Source organism: Clarias gariepinus, chromosome 24, assembly GCF_024256425.1.
Source record: "Clarias gariepinus isolate MV-2021 ecotype Netherlands chromosome 24, CGAR_prim_01v2, whole genome shotgun sequence".
Classification (NCBI taxonomy): Eukaryota; Metazoa; Chordata; class Actinopteri; order Siluriformes; family Clariidae; genus Clarias; species Clarias gariepinus.
In genome coordinates, this window is record NC_071123.1 from 2,878,403 (window position 1) to 2,904,904 (window position 26,502).

The 26,502-nt window shown below is 39.0% G+C and overlaps 1 protein-coding gene across 2 annotated transcripts in view; it reads right to left on the reverse strand.

Annotated features, from left to right (window-relative positions):
- The window catches only part of pappaa (pregnancy-associated plasma protein A, pappalysin 1a), a 93,247-nt gene that overhangs the window by 9,811 nt on the left and 56,934 nt on the right, over positions 1-26,502 (reverse strand). The window contains exons 15-22 of one of the 2 annotated variants that reach the window (XM_053485794.1): positions 23,010-23,175; positions 12,997-13,180; positions 12,518-12,719; positions 12,134-12,329; positions 11,222-11,366; positions 9,966-10,093; positions 4,002-4,073; positions 1,908-2,006 (exon numbers count right to left, since the gene is read on the reverse strand). In XM_053485794.1, the coding sequence (XP_053341769.1) occupies positions 1,908-2,006; positions 4,002-4,073; positions 9,966-10,093; positions 11,222-11,366; positions 12,134-12,329; positions 12,518-12,719; positions 12,997-13,180; positions 23,010-23,175 (1,192 nt within the window). Of the gene's footprint in view, positions 1-1,907; positions 2,007-4,001; positions 4,074-9,965; positions 10,094-11,221; positions 11,370-12,133; positions 12,330-12,517; positions 12,720-12,996; positions 13,181-23,009; positions 23,176-26,502 lie in introns of both variants that reach the window. The other variant, XM_053485793.1, reaches the window with a different exon arrangement.

The following is a 26,502-nucleotide window of genomic DNA, read 5'->3' on the forward strand; positions in this document are numbered from 1 at the left end:
ACCAGACTCTTGGCTAATAATCGCAGAGCAATTGAACCTTCAGTCAACACTGGTGAGCTTGTCTGGCGCTCGCTCAACTCTTGCTGAGATCTCTGTCTGCTCAATGACGTAGGCGGAACATAGCGAACCCTCCAAAAAGCGTCCTCTAAGTGAGTCAGGCTTAATGAATCATCGCTGCCTGTGTCCTCGCAGTCGTAGTTTTGCCAAAAGTTCAAACTGCTCTTGAGGTAAGAAATATGGCGAGAAAGCAGGAGATGGATAAGATTGAAGAAGGAAAGGTTACTGCTGAAGAAGTGTGCATGTCAGCAGCAACCATAAAGCCTCTGGGGTGTTTACAGAGCTGTTAATGAGAGGCTAAGCTTGAGGAACGCCATGTACCCCAGTGTTAAGGGGGCTCACAGAGGGGGAACAAGCAAAGGTGAGTCTTATAAGGGAGATAGGAGGAAAGGCGAGGATTAACACCTCAACATGCTTGCTGATAAATCTTCCACATCCTTAAATGCACAGATGGAAATGCTATGTCACTGGTTGACTTTGAGCTCAGTTTAAATGGCCTTGAGGAAAAAACAAAAACACTTTGAAGTTACCAGGAATGAGGTACCCCTTCCAATGGGTTACCCATTTATGGGTCATTTGGAGCTGAAACCAAGTCTGGTTATGATCTCAGCAATCTGAGAAATCAATGTCAGAAACAAGAAATTTGCTCTCAGCATCTGGAACCAGGATGCAACTTCAGGAGAAGGTCCACATTCCCTGCAGGTTTTAAAGGCCATCAGACACAGCAGGGTTCACAAAAAAGACTTGTGCAGTGGTCTGCTCTGGAAAAGCCTGCCATCCCGCTGGAGGGCTCAGGTAATTGCCCAACAAACAGCAGCTTTCTGGAGTAGACAGGAGGTATGATGGCCAAAATGACGCAATCATGGAAAAGCGAGGGTCTGTGGGTTCGTCCTGCGTTTAAGGCTGCATTTATCTGTTCTTTTCAGCTCCAGTGACGGCCTTTTTCTTTCCAGCATTTGTCTGAAGTCGACCAGAATTGTCTGCCGCTCCAGCAGAAGAATGAACATACTGGACTGGATAACATCTTATTATTAGACACTTGGGTTACCGCTAATGGTTTGCAACTCTTACGAGAACTAAACATGTCTGCGTTGGTGCTTTTAAAGGTTTCAGTGAATCATATACTGGCGTATTGGCAGCGTACGTGCTACATATTGGCAGCACATAGAATAATAATGGATCGCTACTTTGGGGAGGGAAAATCTTCCAATGTAAACTTAATATAATCACTCAAGTCAATTCAAATCATATTCCTGTCACTATAAACAGATGAGGCTGTCTGCTAAACTGGATTTAGGTCTAGTTATGCTTGTCAGTGAGATTTTTTTCCCCACCAAAAACAGGTTTTTATGTGTGTCCAGACCTACTGGCCTTAGTGGATTAGATAGTTTAGCCCTTAAAGATCCATGTCTGTTGTTATTCATTAGTGATCCCTACAGTAGGTGTATATTTACTTACATGAGTAAGGAATGAAACATGGCATAATAATCACTAATGAAATGGTGTGATGAGGTCCAATGGCAAGCAGTTACGTTGCTGAAAATAATGCTTTTCCAGTAGTAGCATATCCCACAGTGTGTCCCTTATTTCTAATCTGTGCATGGTGTTCAACTGCTGCAAGTCTTGTTTGAAAGCTGTGGGCTTTCTGTTTTTGTAATATGTTTTACTGCCACATTGCGTAGCTACTGTATGAGAGCGACTGCGATTATAATTTCACTTCCTTTACTACAACAATCGCTGTGACAGGATGCAATTCAAAGTATATCCAAGTTCCAGCGACCTCCTGACAAGTATCCTCTCATACTGTACCATCAAAGAACGTGGAAACTTGGCATTTATGTTTTTGTTACCTTCTTAGTCTTGACGGTGGACTGGCAGCAGTCTCCTCCATCGTAGTTGCAGTATGCTCTGTTATTCATGGCATCACAATAATTGTCACCCTGGAATGGCTGCAGGAGAGAAAAAAAGACAAAATAATTATGTAAAAGGTCCCTATTATGCACAATTACCCTTTTTATTCAGAAACAAATATGCAGGAATTGCTTTTTGTCCTTTTTTTCACCATTTTCGTATTTACCTCGGGCTTAAACACCTCCCTTATTAGACCCTCCCCCCTTCCCCCCGCCCCTTTTGTGACCTCATACAGGATGAGCTGCTCCCCCTGCTTGTTGTTTAGCTCATACTGTAGATACTGAGATGTTGCATTTGGTGGAGGAGGGATATACTGTAAAAGTAGTTTAAGGTATAAAAAAATAAAAGTATGTCCACTGAGTGTTACTGAAACCCACACACACTTTGGGAGAGCCCTGAGACCTGTGTTAACTTTAAGAATAATGAAAAAAAAAAAACTATTAAGTTTAATGAAACAGTAAAATACAGGACCTAGATTATTGGCCTGGAAAACAGAAATGTGTCAAATTTCCTATGGATTATATTCCAGTTCTAAAAGCAACGTGCAAACCGCGCTGTAACTGATGTAACCAATTAATCTGAAAAGCATTACTGCCAGCTGTATAGGTCTTGTTTACGTCTACATTACGTCAGAAGCATGCAAATGTAGAATGCGTTCCGGGAAACCAGCCAACCTACGGCCTGTCTGAAGGCTAAAAGTAATTAGATCTCTGCCTAGAATATTTCACAACAGAAATGCGTTAAATTTACACCTAATTTACTTTATTAGCTAATGCTCGATGGTGAGATGAAAGGTAGGTTATATAGTACATTTATACTGTGATTTACTATAGTTTATTCCAGAAAGGTGTTTACGGATTTCGTTAAATGGAAAAAGAGAAAATTTATAATTTTCCTATAACATCATGACTTTGAACCCTTGAAACAAACAAAAAAGCCTGGAAGGTAATGGTAAAGGCTTTTAAAGAGGCACTGGTCTATGAGGATACCACACTGACATTCACCTCAAACCATGTTTAAGTGCTGAATATACTGCATATTGGGCTCCCTCCATCCATCTTCAGTCGAACTAGGGACTGTGGAGGCCAGTGGTGATTACCATTGTATTTACCATGGTGTTAAGACCTCCAGTTAACATTCACACACTCATTTACCCACTACGGGCAATTTAAGAACGCCAATTAGCCTAAACAGCATGTCTTTGGACTGTGGGAGGAAACTTAAAAAGCCGGAGGAAACCCACCAAGTGTAGGAAGAATATGCAAACTTCATGCACACAGAACCCACCTCCAGGGTCTGGGTTCACAGAATCGAACCAAGACCCTGGAGGTGCTAACCACTAAGCAACCATGCCGCCATTTTGTTAGGCTATTTGATACTGTATTATTTACTGTACTGTTCTAATGTAGTCTTGAGGAATAGTTCTGCAGGATTCTTGAAGGACTTTTTGGGCTTTCATTTTCAGTCCAGTCCAAAAGTGTTTGGGAGGTCATGAATTTCAATACAAATGATACTACAGCTTTCTTTGACCAAGTGGAAGGGGCAGATTTTTCTCCCCTGTCAATCACAGAATTATGAGCTTATGTATGCCAAAAGGATAGATAGCACTTTCCTCTGAAATGCCCAGGTCAACCTTACGTTGGTAGCCTTCAGAGAGCTGGCAGTTGGCTGAGGATCTGTCAAGTGAGTAAACACTAAGAAAAATGATGGGAAAATCCCCACTCTATAATGAATTTGGATGATACTAGAACTTCAAAGAAACCGTCGGCAGATTCGTCCTTAGCAACATATCATCATTAAGATGAAAGAATGTCTGTACATGTCTGAACTGAACGAGTTCCACTTTGATAAATTGAGTTGTATTTTATATTACCTATGTATATGGTGTGAAAACGAAAGGCAACTTTGCACCTGTATTAACTGAGTATTCCCAGCCTCATTTAGTCTAGGCTACAGCGAGTCCTAAAAGCTGTAGAAAATCTATATGGGGGGGGGGGGGGGGTTGGGGTAATCAAGATTCCTGAAAACCTTACCTCACAACCTTTGATGCAGTGGAGAATCTCTGGATGGGGGTACCATTTCAGTCCCATGGTACATGTTATATGCTGTGAGTAGAAAACAAGACAAATAAGTTGGTATATACAGAAGAAAAGAAAGAAAAACAGATGCAAAACAACATCTTGAGAAATCCAAACTTGGAAATCATTCAAGTCGAACACCTTGGGAAAGTTGATCTTCTTCATAAAATAGATCATTCAGAACATATAAATTATCGCTTCCTGCGCTCTCACCCTGGAGCCATTAAAGGTCATTAGGGCGGCTGCCACAGTGACACGTTTAACAGCAGGAGGTGTAGCAACAGGTTTATCGTGCTATGACATTGGTGGGAAACTTTAAATGGCTGTCGAAAGCAGAGCACTAATTACGAGATGTTACAAGTCGAAAACAGTTTATCCTTTGTCGAGGAGCAAGTTATGACATTCTTAGGGGCAATGCCTGGTGTTGAACCAGATTCACTTAATAAACAATGAGATTTATTGTATGTTTTAAAGAACACAGAATGGGAATTCTTGTTATTTTGGTCTGTAATGGATAATAGAGTGTGTGTGTGTGTGTGTCTGTGTGTTTGTAAGAGTGTGTGTGTGCCTGTGCCACCCCCAGACCACTTAACCATCATCGATTCAGGCTCCTCTTTCCCCAGCCGTCCAGCTCCACCAGCCCCGTACGCACACTGGATCAATTTCACCAATCAATCAGCACAGTGTCATTTCATTTCTACAGTATGTAACAGTCACAAAATGAAGATAACCATCAAAAAGTCCACAGCAACAGGGGAAAAAAATTATAATAATAGGCTTAATTTAGTGCAAGCTTGGGGGTTCTTCGGACGAGGGCTATACCCAGAGGTCAGATATTCTTATTGGCTAGCTTTATGACACACACACACACAAATATAAAGTCTCCTCATTTTTCTCTCTCGCTTACCCATGCTTGCAAACTAAGGTATTTTACATTTCCTAGCAGTCAGCAAATCAATGGAAAAGAAAAAAGGTGGAGAACAAATGATCAGAGGACGGATGAGTAAAGAAAACATTTCAGCGTTTGAAGACTGCTGGAAGTGATGGGAAATCAATAACACACATACACGCACACATACACAGAACAAGGATCACTTTGGGTCACTGTTGTAAGATTAAAGTGACATAAATTTTGGTCTCGTCAATCATTTTTTAAAATTTTTGTCAGTCGTCTTTGCAATGTCTGCTTGTTAACTCCAGTAAACGACAATTTCACAATTTTCCGTCTATTCATGATAAATCTATTATTAAGACTTGAGGCTTAAACTCTGCTTAGTTTACAGTTTGTTTCTTGATCTATGTATTTGGCATTCATTATGATATACAGCACACATCACTGTCCTTTCTACCAAACTCATGTTAAACTTGAATTCCTCAAATTATTAGAATTTTATTCCAAAAAAGTTTTTTTTTTTTAGAATTTGTTTTAAAATGTATACATAAGTAGGCATAAGATAACTAACTTATTGTTTAAATATTGAATCATAATGCATAGTGTGTATGCGAAGTTTTTGTTGTTGTTTACTTTACATATATGACAAAATCCAACATGCCAAACTAATAATAATAAAAAAAAAAAAAGAAATTTCACAGAGCTGATTATGGAGCAGAATGGATAACACTAGACAAGTCTAAAAATGTTAATTACAAACTTTTAGCTACTGTGAAATCTGAGCTTTGTTTAGTTAGCTTGCTTAATAAGGTTAGCCAGTTAGCTTGCTAATTAACCAAACAAGTATAGTTGCACTTTTTGCCATGTTCAATTACAATGCTGAGAAATAAGTGAGCAAAAATAGAAGAAAACTAGCTAAACAAAATGCAAGCACTCATAGATGAAAGTACGCATGGGATAGCCAGCTAAACAACGATTATAGCAGACGAAAGTTGCAATAGGATAGCTAACTAGCTAAATGAAAGCTCTTGTATAAAAAAGTAGGCAAAAGATTTCTAGCTAAAATGTAAGCACTTGTACAAAAAAGGTAGGTAAATGATACAGTAGCTAGCTAAATGAAACTTCTTGTAAAAGAGGTAGGATATGATAGCTAGCTAACTAAACCAAAGCTCTGGTAGAAGAAATTAGTCCAAGGACTGCTAGCTAGCTAAAATGTGCTTGTAGGGAAAAAGAAGACAAAGGATAGCTATCCAAAAAAACTTAAGTTCTTATGGGAAAAAATTAAGCAAAGGGTTTGCTAGCTATCTAAACAAAAGCTGTGGTAGAAGAAATTAGCTAGCTAGGCAAAATTTAGCTAGCTAGCTAAAGCACAAGTGCAATTTTAAGGAAAGTTTGCAAAGGATGGATGGATGGATGGATCTAAAACACAAGCCCTTATTGTAGAAATTAGGCAAATGATAGCTAGTTAAAACACTAACTCCGGTTGTCGGTGAAAGTAGGCAGAGGACATCGAACTGTGGACATTGTGCCTCACCTCAACCACTTGCTCACTTGCAGTGTGTGTATTTTATTATCTCATCTGTGTTTTCTGGGTATTTTATTATCTAATTAAACCTATATTTCTTAATCCAGTATGAACAAGCAGAAGTTATTGATGGTCTCTTTCCAGCCTTGGACATGCATGACATCATCCCTTTACACATCTCCAAGGCCCTAAATCCAATCAGCTGGAGCACTCAACGTTCTGTTTAAGCCTTCACTCTGTCTGCATCATTCTCCATATCCCTGCTATCAAATTTAGCTCTTTCACCCTTTTAATAAAAACTTAGGGCTATTAATTAGAGGTTAATATTAGCCCTTCCTTCCAGCAGAGCCAGCATGAACAATCGCCCCCCTCTCTCTTTTTCTCTCTTTCTGCCAAGGCTTGCTAGTACCTGCATTTCAGCAAACTCAGGAAGGCTAATATATAAGGAAAAAGTATGTAATTCTTATATTACATTCATATTACATTGTTATAATTCTTAAATTACTAATATGTAATTCACATCCAAATCAGTCAACCTAGCAATTTACAGAAAAATAAATAAATAAACGCGAGTGGATATTAGGATATTGGACCTTTATAACTATTCTCACTGAGAAATATATTTACAATGAGTATGTAAGGGTAGAATTTTGGTTAAGTATAGGCAATAGTTTGAAGACAAAATTACATAGCTAACTAACTTGGCTAGCTTTCTACAATTGCAGTGCACATGCACAAAAAAAAAACGGTTATTCGAATGCTAGCAGCAGATTGATTAATTAGCACCCCTTGCCAAGGGACGTGAGTTCCTGAGTTCCGTGTGTGTCCTTGCACGGAGTTACTAGGGACAGGTGTTGTGGAATTCAGACGCTATCGATTGACACCGGTGTGGCGAGGGTGGCGAGCTGCAGAGAGAACCGAAGCGGCGATCGATCCCACCGCGGCTCAACGCCCTGGCCCGCTTCAGCTGCATCGATTTCGGGCTCCTCTTCCCCTAGCATCCCAGATCCACCACCCACCCCGGCACACACCGGATCAATTTCAACTAATCAATCATCAACGTGTCATTTCATTCCTCCAGCAGCTGACTCAACATTCCCAACACTAAGAAATATGAGTAACGGCAAAAGCGACAGCGCGCACAATAACAACAATAACATTAATAATTTTAAATGGAAAAACCAAGGAAATAACTCTTATCTCCCCGGACCTCTTTGACTGGATATTAGTTCTAAGTTGCACACTAACAAGGGGAACTGCTTTAATGAGTTCCGGTGATTAAATCACATTTGCGCGAATGCTAAATAGCTGGCGGGTTTTGTAGCCTGTCCAACCCTGTGTCATGCTACAGTGCCTCCATTAAGTTCTTATTAGCATTTCGGGCGGAAGACATCTGAGGAGGTGCTCTATGTTTATAGAGACAGGTGTTAATCAACCTTGGAGATCATTCCAGTTCACCTACAGCCTGTTCCAACAATCAACACTAAATCAATAAAAAGAACTTCTGACAGATAAATGCATATCGGACTGTTCTATTAGCGCCCATAATAGGGTCATTCTGAAAATTATAGTCATTACCAGCATCTTTTTAACTTTTACGAGCTGGTCCCCGCCTCACTGCGGTTGAAATGAGTTCAGAGATTATTGTTATCATACCAGTCTTCTAATGTGGGGTAATTGGGAATACTGATGCATGCCTGACTGGGTATTTAATGAGCAATAATTGAATGAGAGCCAGGTTAGTCGAGCATGGCATCCAGTAAAAATGTTGTAAATATGCAGCATGTACACACACACACACACACACACACACACACATACACTGAGATTGGAAGGTTATGCTCTGATTCCTTTGTGACATTTGTATCTCCTTTACAGCATCTAATGATGTTTTTCTTATATTTTCAAAATGTTACCCGCACATTAAGTCAAAGGGGTTCAAGTCAAACTGGGACTTTTGATTGTGCAGAATAACTGAATGCAGCTAAGAGAGAAAAACTCCCATTTTATATAATCCCTTGCTACATTAATGCACTTTTCCAGCATCTTGCTTCTCCTTTCAAACACTGGCTGCCCAGGAACTCCTTAATGTTTGCCCAAACATGTGGAATTGGCTAAGGGCAAAGTCAGGACTGTAGGGGGGATGTATCAATAACTCCCAGCCAAGGGTCTGTAATGTGCAAGTGGTGCTGGTGAATGGTTGTGTGATTGCCTTTTCTGCAAGTTGGTAACGAATTATCCATCAATTTTTTTAGGATCCGGCCTTCCACTTGGCGAATGTTCACGGGAATGATTGCAGCAGGCTGTGAGACAGTTTGACCGGAATCATCTTTCATGAACTTCAAGTTGCAAGTGCCTGGACTTAATTTAAAAACTGGTTGTTTATGTAACAACCTCAGCAGCAACCTCATTTCCGTTCTCGTCTGTTCCAACCACTCAGCATTCAGCATACGCTAATCGCCGGACTGATCATCTGTCATCATCTGCACCTGTTTCTCACTGTTTTATGCATTAAGTTACTGTAGATGTTTTTATGCTCGAATGATTTGTAGGTCACTGTGTGGCTCAACAAACAAAAAACAATTCTCTGAAACTGCTCAGGTACAGGGAGTAGACTGAAAATACGAGACAAAAATTTTCCAAATAAGTTCTTGAGAAAGCTCGGAGAACTATACCTCAAGACTATATTACAAGTCTGACATTTTGAAAGCAAAATATAAAGAAATCAGGCTAACTGTAGCTCAAGATTTTTAAACAGGACTGTAGATGGAGAATTAGGTGAATTAGAACAGAGAAGTAGGCTTCGGTGGCTGGATAGTGACGTACCAGACCTCGCAAGCATTTGAAATGACATTGCTGATCGAGCAAAATTGGAAGGCGCATATGGCAACTGCTACGTGTTTGACGAGATCAGAATAAATGGCTGAATGCAGCCGTGGGGGGTCCTGGCTGTGTGCCAAAGAAAAGTTCTAAAGAAACTTTAAACATAAAGGACATGAAGCAAAGAAGTGTCTGTTGCTGAATAACGCAGTGAGCTTGTTACAGTAAGCTTGAATGAATCACATAGGGGTCACTTAATGGCAGTGACAGATACAGTACAGTTCATGTTGAAAACGTGAGATGAACATAATACGGGTCACTTTTTTTTTTATGCAGTGTGATCCTAGCCTTAATTATAGTACGTATACAGGTGTACAGGCTTATGCCAGGCATTACAAGGTGTAATTTAGACTACGTTTTGCTACATGTACACATGTTTGTGCCTTAATGCATTTTTTTCTTTAAGTGACCAACTTTAAGATCCAAGACTCAGACACCTCGCCAGCTAGCCATACACACTTCAACGCACTATGAAAGCTTGCTCGAGATATGGAGAGAGTGCAACATTCTCTCACAGCTACCTCAAAGAAAACTTTATTTTGTGAAGTGCGTCTATTACACTGTGTGTTTGTGTGTTTGCGTGTGTGTGTGTGCTGTTCCGGGGCAACAGGAGAAAACACACCGTGACTTTGGGTGGATTCATCCAGTGGTGCTCCAGAACACTGCTAGCTGTCATGTTGTCAGGCAGGATGACCACTTCACTGTTCCCTTCACTGTTCCTCTCCTTGCATGAAAGCTCACACTCGGCTCCTACGTGTGTGTGTATGTGTGTGTGTGTCAGAGAGAGAGACAGACAGGGAAGGAAAAAGAGAGTAAATGTTAAATAAAATCCAGGCACCCAAAAATAAATAAATAAATTAATACATTTTCCTGTAAATAGTGTAAGTTCCAAAAATATTGGCACCTTTTATGAAAATGAATAACATCCATCAAGTGAGCGAACTAATTTATTTCAAATTGCGTTTGTAAATGTAATGTTTTCATAATAAGAGCTGTTACTATCTCAAGCAAGCAATTATATACATAAAACTGATTCTGTATATCAGGAGAAAAAGTTTAATATTAGTTTCAACACCACCAGTTGTTCAAGTGATGCCTGGAAGTTTAAAGATTAGCTCTTGTAGACCTAGAATGTTTATTATTATTATTATTATTTTAATTATTATTATTATTATTTTAATTATTATTTTAATTATTATTTTAATTATTATTTTAATTACTATTATTATTATTGTTATTAAAGCCTTTATTGTACTTAAAGTTAAATGAATTACTAACTTATGTATTATTCAATGACTAAATTTTAACCTCCAGTTAATATTTTAATTAATTTAAAAAAATCAAGATTATAACTTTAAGAAGCTAAATTAATTAAATAAAATGTCAGTGTTAATGCAAGTCTATCAGAGATCAACCAAAGTATTTTATAAAAGGTTCAGAAAGTTTATTTCTCTTACTTAGCCATTATTTGTTTGTTTTAGCAATTAAATATGGAGTTCATGAATAACTCCATTTGTAGTTTAATATACTACATTGCTCTCCGTTACTCTTAATGAATTCCCAGTTTGTGTATTTTAATATCTATAACTAGATGTACAGTAACTAGAACTGCTGGCGAGAGCACTGAAACTTTTACTAGTTAACCTGACACACAATACAATTCACCTTCCCAAATTCATGCATCATGTATTATCTCTGTGTTTCTTTTAATCATCCATTGCCCTGTGTCATTCCACTCAATAAAAAACGAGAAAGACAGGTTCCTCACCAGTTTATCACCTCTGGCTCACTCATTATGCAACTAAATCCATGCTTCTGATCACACCTCTTGTTAAAAAATTGTCAGTAAAAGCACCTGATTACAATAAGAGTGCCCACCTATGGCATGTCCGTTCTTGCAGCTGATCCGGATGCTGGAGGGCAGGTTCCGTGGTAAAGGACACTGACCCTTTATATTTGGACAAATCTGGAAAGCTCCAGTCCAGTTTCCATCCTTCCTGCAGCGGATCATGGAGTGCAGACCCTGCTGTGGAAACATGACGACATGAGAGTATTGTCATGAGACAATAGCAGATGTATCATATCACCTATCTAAATGGACCTGTCAGAAAATTTTATGCAGTGCAATTAAAAGGAGGCTTAATTGAATCATACTGACGGAATGTTTTTTTGTGCATCAGCCTGGGTGCGTGTGACCTGTACACGCAAACATTCAGGATTACATCTGGCGGAACGATTGATTTTGTTTGTGCCATGCTGCAAATTCCACCATGAGGTCATCAGACATCAAAGGGGTGTTGCAGAGATGTTGCTGGCAAGGTCAGTCTTCCAGCAGCCTGTGTTTGTGTGTATGCGTGTGTGTGTGTGGATCGAGTAAATGTGGTGAGGACATTTACTCAATCCTTTTTTCCGAAAGCTGAACTCTCGACTCATTCATTTAAAGTAAATCAGATGGACAAACAAAGGGAGAAGGCAAGGAAACACTCATCTATCTGATAGCACTTTTAAATGCTGTAGTCTGATTGGACAGAACTTGTTGGTTATTTATGAGCTTACCCTATGAGCAACCTACAAGATTCTTCATATCTGCACTCACACCTACCCCCCCAGCCCCCCATATCCCCCCCTCCGATAATTGAATGCCCCGGCTTGTCTCGAATGGTTTAAGAATCTGATTTACTTGGAACTAATTATTTAACATCACTATTATTAGCTCGACAAAACGAAAAAAAAAAAAAAAAAAAGTGTGGGAACCTTCTCACTGAACAAAACAGAAAGGAAAAGACGGACCTGCTTGCAAGGAGCTGATGCTTTTGCCGTGCTGTTGACAGACTGGCACTGCAGCCAGCACATACTGTCAAATAGGAAACCATCAGTGCAGTGGTACATGCCGTGGAAGACCGGCGGGGGTGGAGGACACGTCACCGGCTCACATGATCCCTCCAGCCAACGGCCATCTTCTGTGCACTGCATCTTAAATGCACGCCTTTAATAGAAAACGAAGACATTGATTGCTCACATAAACTAAGGGCGAAGTAAAAGCAAAATGACCCTGTCTTAAATTCTTCATTTAATGTTGGAACAAATATATAAGCCACGTTGGGACTTTGTGCCAGCAACTATGGAGTTTTTCTAGTCTAGACTGAAAGTAAACAGTTTGAAGGTGACCGGTACCTCTTGGGCTTGTTCGTTGCATGGTATCCAGGCTTGCACTTGTACTTGCAAAGTGAGCCCACTTTGAGGCCAGTCTCATTGCAACGCTTGGTCTGCAATACAGCGTTGGGGATGATGGGAGGAGCAGGACAACGCAGCTCACACAAGGCCTCTGGGAAGGACCACAGGCCATCCTCCATGCATATCAGAGTATTATTGCTTCCTATAGCAATGTAAAAGAAAAACAGTCCTCTAACTTTAAGACATTGTTCATGTGTGGGGACAAGTTTTAGCTAATCAACGACAGGATTTATCAAGACATTGCATCAATCATTCCTATGATGTCAAAATGTCATTATTGATCTTTTTAATATTACCCAAATGCACTACAAGTCAACTAAAACTAGTATAGACCTGCTGTCATTGTTTACTTGAGCCATACTTACAAGTACACTAGCTAAGCAAGTTTCTATTTACCCTTTTAAGAAGACATTTCTTACCCACAAGCTGAGCAGGTTCCCTGCACTCAAACGTGCACTTCTTGCCATAGGTGGTACCCTCAGGAAAAGTAAACTTGGCAGGGTGGACATGGTACTTGTCAGGGAGGCCGCAGTCAACTGGCTCACAGGAAACCTGCTTGTTCCACTTGCCATCTGTGCAGGTGATGGTCACCGTTGATCCTGACTACAATTGATAAACAGTGAAAATGAGAGCAAGAATCACTACATTTGAAAGCAGAGCTTAATCAATGGTAGCTTGTTAATAATGATGATGATCCCACAAGTTTTCAATTCGTTTTTGGATAGTCATGTCCATAATTTTTGTACGTCTCAACTGGATGCAAGGAATCCATTGTGTTGGTCTGAAGCTTAGATAGAAATTGGAAGGTTACGTCAGGAAAGGCATCCAGTGTCAAACCTGTGTCAGGACAAATGAGTGGATCTGATTCCCTGCTGTGGCAATCCCGTAACAGGAGCAGTTAAAAAAAAAAAGCAACAATCTTAGTAAGTATAAGTTTTTTGACATGAGTGAGATCTTTTGATTGGCACAACCATGGAGCATTTGCCAAATTGTCTGTGGGGTTAGGGGGTTGTCATAATTTGAGACCCCACTAATGCACTAATTATTAGGTAAAGTATCATTTTCAAATTGAATTTATGCATTAGTAGTCTTAACAGACAATCTGAGCTAGTATTTTTCTCCATAATGGTCTCCATGTGATCACTGTAGTGGCAAAATGCTGATACCCAAGGGTGATTGCATACCTGTTATAACATCTGCCTTTACCTTTTTAGATTAGAGAGTCATAGCTAGTCCTGCTGAAATTCCTATTTGCACTCCAACCACCTACCTACCTTCATCTGTACTTATGATTAACCTTCTTGCTGCTGGAAGTAACCTCAGCTGGATACTATAAAGACTTTCCGATAACTGGTATGCCTATGACTCACCTTCCTGGTGAATTGTGAACATTATCAGGTTGATGATCTCATTTGGATATCCTTAACTTAAACACTTGCACTTCCTAAGAACTGTTCTATGTCACACATTCTGTATTCGACTACACTGTACCGTTTTCTCTTCTATCAACCAAAAGAGGATGGCTTCCCTTTCCAGTCTGGTTCCTCTCAAGTTTTTTTTTTTCTTTCTCATGCTGTCTCAGACAGTTTTCTTTTGCCACTGTTACCCCTGGCTTGCTTATTAGGGATCTAACTCTACATCTGGAATCCTGTAAAGCTGTTTTGTGACAATGTCTATAGAAGTTGGCAGGGTGGACATGGTACTTGTCAGGGAAGCCACAGACCGTGCACTCAACAACAATCTGTGGTTGAGAGTCAAGTAGACCATATTTGACCCTTGGTAGAAAGGAAGGCATTTTTTTTTCTTCCTGGTTGATCTGATCTTTAGATCAGATCCTGTATACAGAATAAGATATGTAATGGTGGAATGTGTTTAGTTGTCATATGGTGTTGAATGGGCAGCAGTTTGAAAGGATGCAGTGCTTGGTTTCACATGGTTGGAAGGAGCAGATGTTCTGGGTGGGAAGTGGCAGTGAGTAAACTGAAGGGAAATTGGGTAAAAAAAAAAATGGAATGAACTCTTAAAGTTGTTATTGCTGATAGTGGGAGACTGAATACATAAAGTGTGATGTTCAAGATGGTGACTTTTGCTAAAAAGCTTTCGGAAAACTTTTGCTGTGGACAAACAAGATGAAAGCTTGGTCCTTGGGTTCTAAGGTTTCTAGTTTTCTACTGGAGCTATGCAAGCTTGGGATCAGTTTTGATAGGAAATACTTCTGTTTTTGTGCTTTTATGAATAAAACCTTTTTAACTATAAATTGCCCTAAAGACACAAACTGAAGATTTGTTAAAAAAAAGGAAATAAAAAAAAAATGCAACACATCTCTGTTCTTAAATCGCAAATATTTATGATGATCCAACTTCTAAAACATCATTTGTTTGCCACAAACACCATGAACTGACATTAAGCCTTAAAAGCAACTGCTTGGGAGGCACATTGTTTTGAAATGTTCCCATGTCATAGTTTAGAACTGATATACATTGCAGATGGATCAGATAACTATTGAAATATTGTGAGTCAGTGCAAAGCAGGTCTGGTTAAACTTCAAAGAGGAAAAGTTTCATTTCTGGAATGGTACATTTTTTTATAGTGGGAGATATCTGGTACATCTGGCTATTATGCCAGCAAACATTCCCGTCCAAAAAGCCAGACACGACGTACTGTTTTGATCTAAACAGGTCAGCGTGTGGTTTAGATATCACTGTTAAAGAATGTTGGCTTCCGTTGCTTCACTGAAACACTGACATTCAAAAAATGCCCTGAACATCTGGTTACAAAGTGGAAATCATCTCTGGAGGGCTGCCGTCTTAAACTGGACTTTTCCATATTTATACCTTTTCTTCCAGCTTCATCTTATTGTCATATCCACAACTTTTCGTTAATTGTGAGGAACCTCCAGAGTCAGGTCATCCCTTCTATTTAGTGTTTCCTCTATTATTTCCTCCACATCGTGGAACAATCCAAAACACATCAAAACAATAAAACAACACATATGGAATTACATAATTAAATGAAGAGAAACAACAGTCTGTCTTTACTTTAAGACATAAAGGTCAGTCCATCTGGAAAATTGCAAGAACTTTAAATGTAGAGTATCTTCAAGTATAGTCACAAAAATCTTCAAGAGGATCGTCCCAGAAAAGTTCATTCAGAGTTATCAGACTCAGAAATCAAGAAATAACAGTAACTTATGTTTGAGCCTATATGAATGCTTTGCACAGCTCAGGTACAGTAGGATTTAGAATTGTTTTGGATGTCCTTAGCAATGTTCTCTTCATTCATTCGCTATATTGCTTATCCCCGGGGACTCAGGAGATGAAACGGTGTACTTACTGTACAGGGTGCCAGTCTATTGCAGGCCACATAAGTACACACTCACACACACTCAATCGCACTCTACGGATAATGTGGATATGCCAATTAGCCTAATCCTGCTTTAGGACTGTGATAGGAAACAAAGTGCCCTTAGGAAACTCCAACAACAACAAGAACATGCAAACTCTAGGCACACCCAGACTAGAGATGTCAATTAATGAATAAAACCATTAAAACACATCACCAAGATTATAACGGTTGCAAAAGTATATTCTTATTCTTATTTATAAAGTATTGGTCACCAAAATGCACATTTTGTTATGTCTAGTGGCATGAAAACGGTACCGTTTAAAGCGCTAAACCTAGACATGTGGTTCAAGTTCTACTCAAATTTGACGAGATTGGATGAGTTGCAAAAACGTCAAAATTATTAATCGCCTCGACTTACAGCCTTGATGCCTAAAAAGCTTTATAGAGATATTTTTTTATAAAGCTTTACTAGCCTGCCTGTTTGATGTTTTTATTCATTCTCCGTTTATGCTTTTCTTCATTTATTATAAAATAAATAATAAATATTACACACCTAATAGTCCGGATGCCATTGAAACTCTGTAATTTCTGATAACGGTTTAACATTTAATATCCATGCCTGCTCGCCAGAAAATTGCCACAAAACCACGGACTGCTAACGTTTATGCGTAGCAGACGTTGAATTATGTTGAGCATGACATTAGTTCATAAATACCAATCTCAGATCTCATAGCCATCACAGAATAAAAGCTGGAGGCCAACACAGTTTCAGTCTGGGGGAAAAAAAAAAGGCAAATTTAAATAGCCTCACTGAGGAAATATCAAAGGAGACTCGTAATCAGAAAAACACACATTAATCATCGTTTTCATAGTTTTGGACAGCTGTGTGTTTTTCTATCAACAAAGGATTTTTTTTTTCCTTCCTAGTAACTGATAACAGGTTTCTGAACATTTACGACTGTGCCATAAGTATAATGTTTTGAAAGGAACTGACCTTGAATTAAACACGCATGTCTTTCGGAGTTTTCAGTTCACTCCCGTGAAGGAAAGTTGGTTTAAAAAAAGTTGAAAGCATTTTATTTGAATCTGTGGCCTTCACAAACGAATGTTCCAAAATTGGATAATTCTAACGGTGAGTGAATGATAAATCCTGAGCCAAGCATCGCATAGCTAGTTAATAGCTAGCTAACATGAGCTAGCTTGAATATGAACCAGCTTTACTCTGTGGCTTTAAGTCTTTTATGTCAAATCAGATGATCGTGAATAAATGCTAACTAATCACAAACAAGATACAAAAGAAAAAGGTAGGCATGTTAAGTATTTAATAAGTCGTTATATTAAAATTGCCTGTTTTTAAATAAAAACCTAATATTTTTTATTATAATTTTTTCCCAAGTTTCAGATTTAGTTAAATTTTTACTACTACTACTACTACTACTACTACTAATAATAATAATAATAATAATAAATTACACATTCTACATGTGCTAATTTTATTATTTTTTACATTTTTTTTAGTTTGTTTGTTTTTTGTTTAGTCTGTAAATCCTGCATAATTTATACCTTTCTGTTTTAATTCTCTTTTATTTGGATAACTTTTGTAAATAGTAATTTTTTAAGCCTCGTTTAAAAAAAAAATTTTTTTTATAATTATAAAAATCTTTACTTATATTACTTACTCACTCATATTCTATACTGCTTTATCCTGTATTCGGGATCGCAGGGACCTGGAGCCTATCCCTGGAGGCTTAGGGCACAAAGCGGGGTACACCCTGGACACGGTTACTATGTTAATGTTATTGAAAAGTTTATTTTAAATGGAAATCTTTCATTAAATTGTACTTCCTAGTGCAATATATTTAGTTGTAGAGAAATATTTATATAAATATTTATAATTATATGTCATAAGCATTTCACTGCATATCATATTGTGTATAGTTGTGCATGACGAATATTGACGAAAATTTGTTTTACAGATTCTGTTGTGTTTCATGGGCTTTTACCTTACCAGCTTAAAGTAATTCAATTCTAAAAAAAATATTTTTTTCTTACCCTTATGTCACACATTTTTTGTGGGATGTCTGAATGCACAATCAGATCACTTATCAGATAGGATAAGTTTTGTATGTGGTCCTTGGATTGGATACGAAAGTTACATGGTCATGTGACTGAGGATGAGGATGGTCAGATCAGAATTCATGTGACTTTTTGCCTCTACGTGTGCGCTGGGTGCAGCGCATGGATTTTAGAGCAGCACTAGAAATATCTAATAAAACAGCTAAGTTTATAAAGTTAAAGTTTAGCCTTTATTTGTCACTTATACATTACAGCACAGTGAAACTCCTTCTTTGCATATCCCAGCGTAACTGCGATCAGAGCGCAGGGTCAGCCATGATACAGCCCCCCTGAAGCAGATCGCGTTAGGGGTCTTGCTCAAGGGCCCAACAGTGGCAACCTGGTGGAGCTGGGGATCGAACCGCCGATCTTCCGATCAGTAACTCAAAGGAAGATGTCTAGTTTTATTCCTTCGTCTGGACCTCAAAATATAGCAGACAAACTCCTTGCTGTCTGCCAGAGCAAAATCTCAAGCGTATTGCTGCTAAAAAAAAATAGAATTTAAAATAAAAAAAAAGAATAAGGAGTCGCACAAACTTTTTAACCAAGATAGCATGAGCAAAGACACATCGATGTGACAGACGCGTCTCCATTATTAGAGTCAGATAAAAGTCAATTGTAATTATGAACCGCCATGACATGCAAAATCCAATCTGACCTAAAAATCGAAATTGAGCAATGTGGGTTGTAATGTGAACGTCGCCTTACTCATATGTTTTTGATTTGTTTTCCCAATTTGCAAGAATCTTTGAGTTTTCTGAATTTCGTGTTGTGATTTTAATCTTGCTATTATTTATTTTATTTAATATTTTTACTTTCATGTTTCAAGTCTACAGAATCTTCAAATAGGTTTTCAGAATATATTATTATTATTATTATATACATATAATGTTTCATATTTTTTTACAGGAAAAAATAACAAAACAAGCAAGCATGTAGGTATATATACATTGGTGTACAGTACACACACACACACACACAAGTATGTAAGTAGCTACACATGTGAAAGCAGTAGAAGGGCCTCCAGAATTTTATATTCTATCCGCTTTTAAACTTTGCATGTGTGCTTGTGGGAGCTGTGGGAGAACAGCAGGAATCATGTAACATCTCTTTCCCATATCTATCATGTGCATCCGTTTGATTTTCCATCGCTCAGCTTGGATGGACAGACAGTCCGTCAGTGCGAGATTTGGTTTCTGCTAATTTCCTTTGGGCTTATTGGCTACAAACCACTGTCATGGACACTTTAGTGCACCTAATGGATGAGTCTTACGTGCCGAGCACTGCTTTCTCTTGTAAAAAAGAAACAGACCCAGGTAAACGTGTATATGCACGAAACCCATGAACGCACACACAGACGCACGCACATACAAACAAACCCATAACAAACGCACATAAAACACCAGGATCTTGGCAGTTAATGTCCAGCCTAAGGCAAAACTAGAGGGAAAAAAAAACATTAAAAAGACAGTTTTCGAAAGGAGTTTCCTCTTTTTTTTTTCCTGTTTTAATTTTATTTACAGTTGAGGTTCCTTTTTCTCTCTTCTGGATAGTGTGCCTAATTTAAGCCAGGCATCTCCACGGCACATCTGCTAAAACGGAGCCTGAACAAAAATACTGGATTCATCATAAGCCTTTGCTTAACACCCGGCTCCTTTAGGTTCTATTATCTTATGAATCCACCTTAACAGCTAGAAACACCATAAGGTTGTTATTTCGAATCCCAGCTCTTCAATGAAATGAACTTATAAGGAAAAGGTGTCAGTTTAGGTGGCACCAACTGTAACTGTTATTGTTGTGTTGTTGATTATTTTCATAATCAGAACATTATTAAGTGGTTTATTCATTTTACATGATGGAATGCGTGGACAATAGAGATTTCTTACATAAATGTTAAACAAATGTTACAGGAGCTACTGTCAAGTTTAGACTTCCTTAGATGCATTGGAAGATTATACTAATGCTAAAATCCAAAGTACATTAACAAAAAGAAACATTCCTAGCACTAGCATTCCTCAGCTCGCCATCACCACAAACCTCAGGAGATCTAAAGCCCTACAGACAGGTGAAATTTTCAGTTTAATAGAGGTGCACAAACTTTTGCACTCTACTATACTGGTCCTCTGCGGCTGATTCCGAGAAAGTCCTACATGAGTCCGAAAGCTGAAAATAATTGATAATTTGCTCGGTTTACCAGGCCGGGGCCTCCATGTGATGGCAGATGTAATCTCCCCACCACAGTGCAGTCGCACATTTGCATGTCCAGGGGAAAGTGGAACTAGCGTGTTTCCCACACCGGTTATCCATCAAACATCTGAGAAAAAGGGTTTACAAGGAGAAAACAAAAACAACGGTGTACCCACGCTCTCTCTCACACACATATTCGCATGCACTGACACACACAAACAAGTGGAGAGAACAGAACAGATGGTTTTGCAGATACAATGATCCAAAAGAGTTCCTGGAAAACCTGTTTGACACAAGTGGAGCAAGTCTGCAATTCCCTAATGAAGCAAGATGATGAGATGGAGCTTGACGTCGGTCTCGTCTTTCACTCTTTCCATGCTGATCCTGCAATCTCTCACGTACACATGCATACATGCCACACACAACACAGGGCTCGGTGCGTCCGGTTTTTCCTCAGTGTCATTAAAATATAACCCTCAACAGTTTCAATATTTAAAAAATAAGGGTGCAAAGGTGAACCGAAGAAAGGTCGTAATGAAATGATAGAGTAGGTAGTAGCGCAGTTGCATGGATATATGCCCGCCAGTTTGTATAGTTGTGCTAGCATAGCATAGCTGCTAACTGTGGACCAAGTCATTATTCAAGTCCAACTAGGGACTTGAATAAGAACCCCAAATAAGGAGAGCTAGAGAGGCCCTTACAGAAGCTAATTTGACCAATCCCTTCTGCTCCTTAAAAATCTCCACAGAAAATTTGACCAATCCAACATGGACCTGCAAATTTAATTCATAAATCTCCAACGCCTCCTCTGGAACTTTTACCAATTCCATTTGCTTCAAATTTGACCAATAATTTCCACAAACTGCTTGACCAATTCCACCTGATCAAGCAGTTTGTGGATCTGCTTGATCCCACCAAATTTTTCCAATTCCATCAATGCCCACAGGAAATTTGATCAATCCCACGAATCCCCACAAGAGATTTGACCAATCCCACCTGCTCCTGCAGGCAAAGTCTACCACATTTCATGTTTTTTTCTGGAAGCATTACCACACCTACCTGCTACCCCAGACACATATGACCTAAAGACTTTCCTCAAGTCAGTCAATGCTTCCTACTTCTGCAGTTAATGTGTCCAATCCCGTATATTCTTACCAACAATTTGACCAATCCCATCTGTTCCCATTGGAAATTTGACCAATCCCACCAATCCCCAAATGAAATTTCTGCTCACTCTCACAGAAAACCTAACTAATCACATCCTCTCTTACGAACACACCAGACCTATTCATAAAATTTCAACAATAAGTTAAGGTAATACATAAATGAGTATGAGGCTTAGAAGATGTTCATTACTTAAAAACACCAAAAAATTATCTCAAACTCCATCCATCCAGCTAGGAACCTCTGTAGTCCAACTAGGGACCATGTAGGTCAATAGTAAGGACAACTGGTCAACATTTACACCTGCATTTTACACACTTTGGGAATGCCAGTTAGCCTAACCTCCCTGTCTTTGCATTGTGAGAGGAAACCTGGAGATGCAAGACAACAGTGATAACTCTAAGCCACCGTGACACCAGTAGCCTTGGACTAGACATCACCAAATGCTAAGTGTCCTTGTTTGAGAACCATTACCTTTGCTTTACTGTAGCCGCCTTTGGTTGTTGCTTGTTTGTCTGTCTTTCTGATACAAACATTGTCTTCAGAACATGAAAAATGGGTCAGGTGCTTGGCTTTAAGAACATTTCATTTATTTTTTATTTTTGCTATTATGGAATGTTCTGTTTCATCATCCATCTAAACTGTGAAACACTGTTCTATCCGTTTTGAAGCATTTGACATAATTTGAGCAGAACATAGACCTTTGTACACTTTGCAACTTCTATCGGCAGACACCTCATCAATAATCATCACAAGTTCCACTGGCAGCCATACACACCCATGCCATAACACTCCACCATGTTTAAGGGATGATTTGGACCCCTAATGGGATGTTCCTAATGGTCTGCATCTTGGGGTAAAAGTATCTCTATTTACATTCATGAAGGCATCTCACAATTCTAGACTATAAGAACGAGACACCTACCACCTACCAAAGTGTTCTTGATTGGCTATTAATCTGCCTTGACTTCTATGGATTTCACCTTAATTTAAGTTTGTTAAGAAATAAATAAGAAACAGGCCAAATGTTGCCATTATACTGTTAATTAGACAATTGTCTAATTATAGTCCCATATTGATTGCCTCAATTCAGTTCAATCCAGCGTGGTGGCCTACAGAGGCAAAAACAGAAAAAACTGTGTCGCTGTCCAAATACTTATGGAACTGACTGTGTGCATGTGCGTGTGGTGTTTTCTCCTAAAAGCGTTAGGGCTTTGCTTAGTGTGTGTAAGGAGCTTAGGGAGCATGGTTGGAAGGGGGCCGAGTGTTTAAGGCCACTGCTAACCACTTCCACATGCGGCTCCTCAGTGCACGTAAAAAGTTGTTGAGGTGCCGCTCTATAACGTTAATGGCTGCCGAGAACGCGGGGGCTCTTGGCAAAGGGGGTCGGCTGGAATGCACACACTCATTCATTCTCTCTCTCTCTCTCTCTCACTCTTTTTTTCCCCTCTCTCTTTTTCTAGCCATTTTTATCCAGACTTTTCTTAAGGCCAGACAGCAGGGACAGAACTGAGAAGCAGACGGTACAGTAGCTCTGTCTTTTCTTACACACTGGAGAGATGATGTACTCTCTCTCTCTCTCGCTCTCTCACTCTCTCTCTGTTCTCAGCCGTGTGCATACCTGGCTCTTGATGAGGTCATCGTCCCGCTGGATCTGCAGCACGTAGCCACTGTTGCATGTGACAGTACATCGGTCTCCGTTGAAAAAGCCACCATTACATTGCAGCTCTGCATTGCGGACGTTCGGCTTCTGGCAGTCGATGGCCTCGCAGGAGTAATGAACGCAACTGGAGGGAGATAGAAAGAATAAAAAGAGAGAGAGAGAGAGAGATAAGGGAAAGAAAAGAGTCAGGAAAAGAGAGGCTGTTGCACACAAACAGCACTACGTCATCCTCCAGACGGCCCGGAGGACTAACAGTGGAATACTACATGTCACATTTAACTCCTGCGAGACACACACACCGCGGTCAACCTGACATTAATCTTCATTACTTTGGCAACAAAGCCGCAGGGAGGGAACTGCAGTATAAATAGAATGTGCTTGGCCCACTCTTTCCACTCTAGAGCTAAACAAATGAGACCTCACGAGCACCACGTTGGAAGCAGAGTTGAGCACAGAAGTCCTATGTCCGAGCAAGAGGTTTTGGGACGCTACCTTGACATACTGTAGTTAAGGAATCAACTACAACTTTTGTCAAATGTATCAAAAAATGTTTTTTTAAGTAAAACGTATGAGACGGACATGTTCCGTATTTATCGCGCGCACACACAGGCAAGCAAGCAAACCACATTCACATTCACTTCTTCACCACACAGACAAATAAAGAACATTTGAATCATTAACACATGCCTCTGCGCTGATTGGATCAACATGGGCGAAAGGGAATCGGCTTGAAATGGGGGACAAACAAACAGCAGATACGGTTTTCTTTATCGAATCAATAGGCAGGCCAATAAAATTTACACTAATCGTTTGGTAGTGACGTGATGTCAAGTCAACTTATTTGCAAACATCTCCAGATATGATCGACACATGTCTAGTCTATTAATAGCTCATAAAATCTAGAAACCACAAAAGCCTAAAACAAGACAGAGGAAGCCAAACGGATTGCTGAAACAACCAATTTATTTATTTATTTTTTTTCTGAGCAAGTGACATTAAGATCAATTCTAAGGACGTTTGAAGATCAATTTTAAATAGCTTTTCATTCCAATATATTTTGTATTAGATATACAGTTACACTATCTGGCTAAAAGTATGTAGACGTCTGACCATAGCATATGTATATGGGTCTTTCCCAAAGTCTTACCACAAAGTTGAAAGCACAATCATAAGTATTAAAAAAAATGTGTATAAAATGTGTCTGTATGCTGGAGCATTACAATTTCCCTTTTATTCAAAATTTATTCCATGAAAATCTAAATCACAGTAATACAATTATTGAATCGCAAAAGGCTGTGATTTATTCCAGGTAATGCATCCACAGTCACGTATTTTAATTATTACATATGCAAGTCCGTATTTTAATTATTTGTTCATTTTTTTATACTTATTAGGTGATAAATGAATATTAGCAAACGTCCTCTTAATGAGATAATTTGTTCTGTTATTTGCCATCAACCTACATAAATATGTTTGAATATAAATTTTTATATTTAATAGTTACAGATTGCAGTTTAAATTGATGTTTAGTCACTGCAACAAGGCTCCCGTGCACAAACTGAGGTTAGAGCGAACTGTGCTGTGGCTTTGCACTATATACTGTATATAGGAATGCCAACAAAATCCCTCTTGACTAGACATCATTTCCAACAGTCATAGTTCAACCTAATGTTAGCTCGACCATTTAACTATGATCTTTTTTATTTTAAATAACTGCCCGGCTTTTCCCATCCACAAAACGTTTTTAAAACTACGGGTTTCGTTTTATGCTTCCAACAGCAGGGATGTACAGCATCAATAAATCTAACACTGCGAGCAATGCCAAGAATTAGGTTAGTTCAAGATGTTGTTGTAGTCACCTACATCATGAGACGTATCATAATACTTGCTTAGCTTGAGCTGGGATGGAGGCCGAACAGAAACCGAGCAACAAGCATGCGCATGCAGGTGTGGCAGTCAGAGTTCTTCCAGCTGTTCAGCTATAATTGATTATTACAAAAATCAAAGTGGAATAATTCGGAACTCTGTCTGACATCTGATCTAATCTCCCAACCGCAGTGCAGACGGGATTTGATTATAAACATGATTGTCCAGGAAGAAATATGAACCTATGAATAAAAAAATTAATTAATTTAAAAAACTAAAAAGTTGTAAACCATTTTTAGGCGGATCAAAGAATTGTGTCCAGCTGAAACGCCGGTCAAAGCTTGCAGTGCTTGTTCTAGAAGATGCAACTGGGATTGCACTGATCTAGTAACCAATAAACTGGCAGCTCGTCTGAAATCTACCAGTGTTTATGCACTGAACGACATCTTGAGTGTTTAAACTTGCAACATCTTGAGCAATTTAAACTCATTATGTCTACTTACTCTCATACAAAAAAAAAAAAAAAACAATTCTCTGAAGCCCGGCACCCAAGCAAAGAGCAGCGGAGGAAAGAACAAAACACATTCCTCCACTGCATCCAAATATGCGAGGGAGCGCCAAAGCTTTTGTTTGAAAGGCGTTGAGTGCCGAAAAAATGGGATAGAGCACACAAAAGCCAGCCATTATAATGACCCCCGTTGTTAACAGCACTGGGAACAGGGGACTTGGTGTTTTGTAGAGGTAGAAGGATTACGGGAAACGCAGTGCGGTTGGCAGCAAGTCCTCGATTGCCTCCAAGTATGATGCAAAAAAAAAAAAAAAGTACAGGCCAAAAAAACCCAGAGTACAGGATCATTGATTATATTTGCGTTTGTTTTTGTGTTTCTGCACGTGTATGTGTGTATGTACTGTATGTGTTCATGCGGTATAATCACGCCATTGAACCACTCTATAAAAGAAACCAAAAAAGGACTGACATAAATCACTAGTGTCAATATTAGAAGTGACTCTTTATAGCATTTGCAAATTACTTTCAGACTCAAATTTATGAGGTGGTTTAGAACTTTGAAAGTTGAGCAAGATGGAAGGAGATAACTTCTCCTTAACTGAATGAGAAACAGTCTCAAAGAAAAAACTGCATCATCCCGTAAAAGAATTAAAATGATATTTTTGCACTTGATTTAGGCTTTGAAGCTGTACAACTTTTTTCCTGCCCATTCTCTCGCAACCCTCCCATTTTCTTACCATGCTTGTGATTAGCACTGCATGCAATGGGCAAAGGGTTAAGGGTCCGGTGTCACCACTGCTCCCTTAACAGCTCTTAGGTTAATTGATTTACTCGTTTTCAATATAAAAAATTGAGGATGAACGGAAAGAAAAAACATCTTAGGTTGTTTTGGTCTAAAGTCTAAAACATCTCGTGCTAGTCCTTATTCCTCCACAATCATATGTCATGCATAAAAAAGAAAACTCTGTTCTTCATGGCTTAAATATTGGTACCAAAAAAAAGACGATGAAATCTAGACTCTACTATTTTGCAAAAGTGAGAAACTAAATTGTGCAATCTTTCCAAATAGTTTCCAAT